Genomic DNA, 7999 nt, shown 5'->3' with positions numbered 1-7999 from the left:
CTAAGTTAATACTTGTTCAAAACAATCACTTTAGCAAAGTTTGTACTATTTTCTGCTTATTTTGAAAAATAAAAGAATACATTTTTGTTCAATAAATATACTGTCATTAAAATATGTTAATATAAAAAATATATTTTAAAACACAGAAACACAATCATTTTAATAAGTAAAGATTCTGAAAGTATTGAATGAGATCCAATAATAATTGAACGCTTTTTACCCCAAATACCATACTTTTACATATTCTTTCGTTATTTAAAAACTATTGCTTTAATTATCTTAAACAAAACTTAAAATCATGAAAAAAGACCTTTGTCTCAAAATATATGGATTAATTTTAGCGATTCTCATTTGCTACTTAAATCTACAACATTTTTAAAAACATAAAATATTAGATCAAGTAAGCACAGAATCAACTTTTCGCTGCAGCGCGCGATCGCATCAAGGATCAGACAAATATACACGTGCATCTTGAAAAGCGGATGTTTTGGAAAGTGCTACACCATGTTTTTGTGCCATCTAGTGGTTTAGATTAAAATAATATCAAACGCACCTTTAGCCCCGTTGTACTCTACTGGATAAGTCATGGCTGTAGGTTAGCCATTAAAATATCACCGTGTTTGTGTGTGAATGTGCAGTACGCCATTGAATCTCAGATCCGGCTGAGAGGACAGGACGTGACCGACAGCATGCTGATCATTACACCCAGACAGGTAATGACATCACTTCCTCTCAGTGTGGGCAGTGTGACAGGAAGTGCTCTGTGAGCATGTGGATTGGCTGTTTCAGGGTGACGACACCATAAGGACGGAAGACATCGTGTCGGTCATCGAGCGGGAGGGCGACGCCATCGCTCTGGTCATGCTCAGCGGCGTTCAGTATTACACCGGTCAGCTGTTCAACATGGAGGCCATTACCAGAGCAGGACACACCAAGGTGAATCTGTCATGGACCGCAGTGAAATGTCATTAGAACACTAACAAAATTCAGAATGTCACTTTTATACTAACATGACATCAGAGATTAAGTGATTATATTTGCTTCTGTCGAGACACATATGAGTATGATTTCAACTTCAATTAAAAAAAACAACCAAACTTAACTACCCATAATCCAGAAAAGAGATCCACCAATCAGTAAAGTTCCTGTTACCATGGAAACGGGAAGTGCAACAGGCTCAGTAGGGACCGTTCACTCATACTGGGGTTAGGGTTGCATAGAGGTGGATGATTTCTGGTAAATTTGTGGAAAGATTCCAGGATTTTTTGGAAACTTTCGGAAATTTTTGGGACATTTTTGGAAAGTTTCAGGAAATTTAACGGAAATGCTTTGCCTCTTTGCAACCCAAATTGGGGTTGGTGTAATTGATTTATAGATGCATAAGAAGTTTGACCTCTGATCTGTTTGTCTGAATATTTTGAAAAAAAAAAAAAAAACATTTTAAAGAGAGTCAGATATTGTAAATCACATTTGTGAATTGACAGCTTCCTTACCTGTGCTTCAAGGGATGAGTAGTTAATTTAATCAATGAAATTATTACTAAACTACACAATCTTTCAAACATTTTTATGCAAAGTTTGCAATGTTAGTTGCTTTTGTTCATGGCTTAAAATATTCAAACTGAATTTTTAAAATATATTTTATACATGCATATAGGGAAACTAAATGGAAAAATACTTCTACTATAAATCTCATGTTTTGCTTAGAAATAAAAATTTGGCTCACATACACACACATGCTTTAATCCCAGTTTCAGAATGTCAAGGCAAGTCACCTTTATTTTTGTAGTGAACGGATTTATTTCTACAAAGAACAGATTGTTTCAAAGCAGCTTCACAGTAATAAACAGGAAAACAACAATCAATGATCTTCAAATATTTTACACTGTGTGTGTGTGTGTTCAGGGGTGTTTGGTAGGATTTGATTGCGCACACGCCGTAGGAAACGCAGAACTGCAACTTCACGACTGGAATGTGGATTTTGCGTGCTGGTGCTCTTATAAGGTATAACAATGTCTGTGTTGTGTTTGTTCATTAATTCAATTTTATTTATTCCTGTTGTAAATTTAGTGTTGAATATATGGTGCATCAGTTTTAGTGGTGTTTAGTGTGTGTTTTATTCAGTATGTGAACTCAGGGGCCGGTGGTCTGGCTGGAGCTTATATACATGAGAAACACGCTCACAGCGTCAAACCCACGTGAGTATCACACACACACACATGCTCTATAACACACGCTTACAGATTAAATAAAGCACATGAGATGCTCATGCAGTGTTTGTGTGTGTGTGTGTATCTGTGTGTGTGTGTGTCAGTCTGATGGGCTGGTGGGGACACAACCTGAAGACCAGATTCCTCATGAACAACGGTATGAGAATCCTGCTGGAATATCAGTCACTGACACAAACATTATGATGATCACTGTAAGTTTTGAGGGAACTCACGGCCTGCTCTCTGCTGACATCCTGTGGACACCCATGTAGTTGTATTACACTCTGCAAAGCAGCTTTAGATGTTGTAGATGCTTTTAGATATAGATTTTTGTCAAAATTCAGATGAATGTTGATGGATGAATATTCATGCAGAAATGGAGCTTCAGCCTGGTGTTAATGGATTCCGTCTGTCCAATCAGCCTGTTTTACTGGTGTGTCCACTACAAGCCAGTCTAGAGGTCAGACATCACACAGCACACTCATAAAAACATACTGACAACCATCATACAACATTGTACAACATACTGACAACAGTTTATTTACAACCATCATACAACATAGCGACAATCATCGTACAACATACCGAAAACCATCTGTCAACATACCGTCAACCATTGTACAACATACCAACAACCGTCATACAACATGACAACCATTATACAACATACCATCAACCATCGTACAACATACCGTCAACCATCGTACAACATACCAACAACCATCGTACAACATGACAACCATTATACAACATGCAGCCATCATACAACATTGTACAACATACTGACAATTTATTTACAACCATCATACAACATATGACAACCATCGTACAACATACCGACAATAGTCGTACAGCATACCAAAAACCATCGTACAACATACCGTCAACCATTGTACAACATACCAACAACCGTCATACAACATACGACAACCATTATACAACATACCAATACAACATACCAACAACCGTCATACAACATACGACAACCATTATACAACATACCAACAACCATCGTACAACATACGACAACCATTATTCAACATACCGACAACCATCATACAACATACAACAACCATCGTATAACATACTGACAACCATTATACAACATACCGACAACTGTCATACAACATACGACAACCATTATATAACATACCAACAACCATCGTACAACATACGACAATCATTATTCAACATACCGACAACCATCGTACAACATACAACAACCATCGTATAACATACTGACAACCATTATACAACATACCGACAACTGTCATACAACATACCAACAACCGTCATACAACATACGACAACCATTATTCAACATACAACAACCATCGTATAACATGACAACCATTATACAACATACCAACAACCATCGTACAACATATGACAACCATTATTCAACATACAACAACCATCGTATAACATACTGACAACCATTATGCAACATACCGACAACTGTCATACAACATACAACAACCATTATACAACATACCGTCAACCATCGTACAACATACCAACAACCATTGTACAACATATGACAACCATCATTTAACATACAACAACCATCGTATAACATACAACAACCATTATACAACATACCAACAACTGTCATACAACATACAACAACCGTCATACAACATACGACAACCATTATACAACATACCAACAACCATCGTACAACATACAACAACCATCGTATAACATACTGACAACCATTATACAACATACTGACAACTGTCATACAACATACAACAACCATTATACAACATACCGTCAACCATCGTACAACATACCAACAACCGTCATACAACATACGACAACCATCATTTAACATACCAACAACCATCGTACAACATATGACAACCATTATTCAACTTCCCTCGGTTCACATCATCACACCCTCTGACCCCGAGCAGAGAGGCTGTCAGCTGTCTCTGTGCTTCTCTCGTCCAATCAGAACTGTGTTTCAGGAGCTGGAGAAGAGAGGAGTCACCGTACGTACCGCTTTATTTTTCTGAACATTCTCTCATCATTTACTCTCCCTCATGCCGTTCCAAACCACTATGACTTTCAATCATCTTTGAAACACAAATTAAGATACTTTTAATAAATCCTGAGAGTTTCCTCTCCCTCCATTAAAGATCCAGGTAACTAACACTTAGAAGATCCAAAAAGGTCATAAAGGCCTCATAAAACGAATCCGTCAGAATTGAACGGTTTAATCCGTTCTATTAATCCGTTAATAGTCTTGTGAAGAGATATGATCGCTTTGCGACCTCCAGAGGGCGCAGCCTTCTAAATGAGACACAGCTAATGTAGTTCCTCAGAATCAGTTGTGGTTGCAACAAAGTCGTTGCCAAGCAACAGACAAATGTAAACAAAGGTGTATGTTTTTAGAGTAATTTACAACAGCTTCGAAAGTGGCTCAGCCAATCAGAATCAAGCACCGGAACTCTCCACTTTATAAATGTGAATTAAATCTGTTCCTCTGCTCGATTCTTATGGATATGTTTTATGATGCTTTTATTACGTTTTTGGATCTTGAGAGTTTTGGTTGCGTGGGACAGAAAACTCTTACAAACATCTTAATCTGTGTTGCAAAGATGACAGATTGGCATATCAATATGCAGGAGTTAAATGGATTAACCTTCTTTAGAGTAACGAGCAGCCTCCTCCGTCAGCGTCCAGGTTATCTGCTGTCAGACAAATACTGCTCAATACAGGGTTTAAATGTGTTAGAGCAGATTTGGTGTATATTAGTAAATGCGACTGTGGTTTTATGATGAGGTTTGGGTCTGTGCTGGTCTGGCTGTGATCCAGAGAGTTATTGAGAAGATTCTCAAACCTCACACATACATCAACACTCAAGACCAGCAGAACACACAGAGACACTGCTAGCCTTGTTTTTAATCCAACATTAGGACCTGATATATTAAAATCAACATGAAATCATGTTGATGTGGGTGCTGTTGTTTGGGGTCAGTACGATAAAAAAAAAAAAAAAATGAATCCAATATTAGGACCTGATATATTAAAATCAACATGAAATCATGTTGATGTGGGTGCTGTTGTTTGGGGTCAGTACGATTAAAAAAAAAAAAATAATGAAAGAAGTCTCTTCTGCTCACCAAGGCTGCATTTATTTGATCCAAAATACAGTAAAAACTGAAAAAATTTGAAATATTATTACAATTTAAAATAGCTGTTTTCTATGTGAATATACTGTAAAATGTAATTTATTTCTGTGATCAAAGCTGAATTTCCAGCATCATTGCTCCAGTCTTCAGTGTCACATGATCTTCAGAAATCATTCTAATATCATTTGCTGCTCAACAAACATTTTTGATTATTATCAATGTTGAAAACAGTTGTGCTGCTCAATATTTTTGTGGAAACTGTGATACATTTTATTTTTCAGGATTCACAGATTAATAGAAAGTTCAGAAGAACAGCATTTATTTGAAGTAGAAAAATGTTGTAACATTATAAATGTCTTTACTGACACTTTTGAACAATTGAATGCTTCCTTGATGAATAAAAGTATTATTTCCAGGCTGCACAGGTTACTAGTTAATGCTAACGTTAACCCAGTCAAATAGATAGTTTGTCAGTGATTTAGGACGCCGCTGTAGGTAATGCAGCTTATTTTGGTTCATACTGTAATCTAACGCTAGTTAACTGGTAACATGTAATAAAGGCTTATAATATAACTATAATATCAAATAATGATAGATTCGACAAAGAGATTTTAGCATTGGAATACATACATGATCAAATCACCACAATAAAATCACATACATTAGGTAAAATGTGAATGTTGCTTCATGTTGATTTTGATGTATTTATCTGAATAGTTCTGTGAGGTTTGTAGACAAAGAAAGAAAGAGAGAGAGAGAGAGAGAAGTGTGCAGTGATCTGTTAATATGCTCCAGTGATGTGTTCCAAATCAGATAGCAAGAGCTCGTTAGCATGCGAGCTGATTTCCATATTAACGACTCTTCTGAACCTTCAAAGAAATGAATAATTGTGAACAAATGAAATGTTTGGATTGTGTCGCTGCTGAGCATGTTTAATGTTTCATATGTTACTTCCTGACTAATGACACTTGGCGTGTTTGCTTCATGATGCTTCGAAACCTTTGCAAATCACTCGTTTTGAAGCAGTGATTTGGACTGAGCATGTAGCAAACTGTCAAAGTCACGTGATTTCATTAAACCAGGCTTTGAAATGTTTTGAAATGTCAATAGTTTGCCACTAGGGGGCGATCTGCATTGAACCAATGTCTGTGGTTAAAGTATATAAAATGGTTATACATATATATTTATATAATGTTTAGCAAATACCTTCATTAAAACAAAAAAGAACAAGCACTGCAAATTAATAAAATAACGCATATTATACAAACACTTAATAGTTAATAGTATCTGATGATTTGTTAATTGCCTTTAATAGATTACACACTTTCAATAAAATATTTGCAATTGCTTTGTAAAAGGTGTTTTTATGCATGTTTAGCCAGAGTTTTTGCTGTATTTACACAGTTTTGACCAGCAGGCATCACCAGCGTCTGGTCGTTACAAGTGGAGCGAAATAGTGAAATATTTTGCAAAGCAATTGGTTCAACTGAATCAGCATTTCGAAAAGGTTTGTTTCTCCCATAACGTGCGCAAACACAAGCGCTTCACGCACATGCGCACTAGAAAGTTTAATCTTTTCACTTTAGTGTGTTCAACAATAGCCCGGTCCAGTGTCGCCACCTTGTGGACCAACTAATTAGTGCACAAAAAAGCAAGGCGCATGCGTGAGTTGAGCATACAGCATACGCACGGTCGATTTTTTTTCTTTATTTTTAATGACGGGGAAATACAACAGAATATATGCATGAATAAAGAACAAATGCAAACGTAAAGACTTAATACAGTATCCACATAAAGTATCATCCGTATTTTTAAGTTAATTAAGAGGCCAGTTTGTGGCTTGAATGTGCGAGACTTCCGGTTTCATTCACTTCCAGTTATTTTAGCTGTACAAAAACAGTCCATCATGCTGCTTGATATTGCAAACTGTGTTTTTTTTTAAATCATATAATTTGACTTTTTAATATTGTAATCATAAACACACTAGTTTGTAGGGCGAGTATCATTTACTGAGCTTTGTTATAGATGTTTACCTTTAACAGCTAATGAATCAGAAGTCTTGCACAATTGCAGGACATTAAAATAAGATGTGCTCAGAAGGGATAGATTTTCAGTGAATGGTTTACATTTGGTTCTGTTTCTCACACAGAACATCACATGACTTCAGAATATTTGGGATAGGCCTATAGTGCACCAGGTGTGTGTTCATATGCTTTTATGATGTTTTGGGGACAGATTTGACTGTTGTTGTGTGGAAAAGATTCTTATTTGAACAAATAACCTCACTCAGGTTTGTGCGGTCATGAGATTGAGTGTTGAAGGCCTGCCTGACGCCGCTGTGATGGTCATGTGATGTGATGGGGGTCATAACCAGGTGTCTGACAGATTGTTGACACTGACACCGAAACATCTCAAACTATTTTTATCTGTCTGTGTGTTTGGCTCCAAGCGACTTCAGACTGACCGATCGCAAGAAACATCCGGAGCTCACAAGCCTGCTGAGCAGAAGGTGTGTGTGTGTGTGTCACTGGAGGGCTTATTCTCTGTTTATTTCCTGCTACATGTGTCTGATGTGTTTGATCACTGCATTTGCTTTGTGTTTGTGTGTGTTTTACCTTGTCATCCTGAGACACAGATCAAAAGACATGCT

General features: G+C 36.9%; 1 protein-coding gene across 1 annotated transcript in view; it reads left to right on the top strand.

The window, feature by feature from the left end:
* kynu (kynureninase) overlaps positions 1-2759 on the top strand; it is a 5581-nt gene extending 2822 nt beyond the window's left edge. Inside the window, exons 5-10 of the mRNA XM_016477715.1 lie at positions 639-713; positions 790-936; positions 1905-2003; positions 2124-2197; positions 2314-2366; positions 2584-2759. Of these exons, the coding sequence (XP_016333201.1) occupies positions 639-713; positions 790-936; positions 1905-2003; positions 2124-2197; positions 2314-2366; positions 2584-2696 (561 nt within the window). The 3' untranslated portion in view covers positions 2697-2759. The remainder of the gene's footprint in view (positions 1-638; positions 714-789; positions 937-1904; positions 2004-2123; positions 2198-2313; positions 2367-2583) is intronic.
* Positions 2760-7999: the final 5240 nt, after the last annotated feature.

This window comes from Sinocyclocheilus anshuiensis, unplaced genomic scaffold (genome assembly GCF_001515605.1).
Source record: "Sinocyclocheilus anshuiensis isolate Anshui unplaced genomic scaffold, SAMN03320099.WGS_v1.1 scaffold1394, whole genome shotgun sequence".
NCBI classification, from domain to species: Eukaryota; Metazoa; Chordata; class Actinopteri; order Cypriniformes; family Cyprinidae; genus Sinocyclocheilus; species Sinocyclocheilus anshuiensis.
Note: the sequence above shows the minus strand (reverse complement) of the source record. Positions and strands in the feature narration are given on the sequence as shown.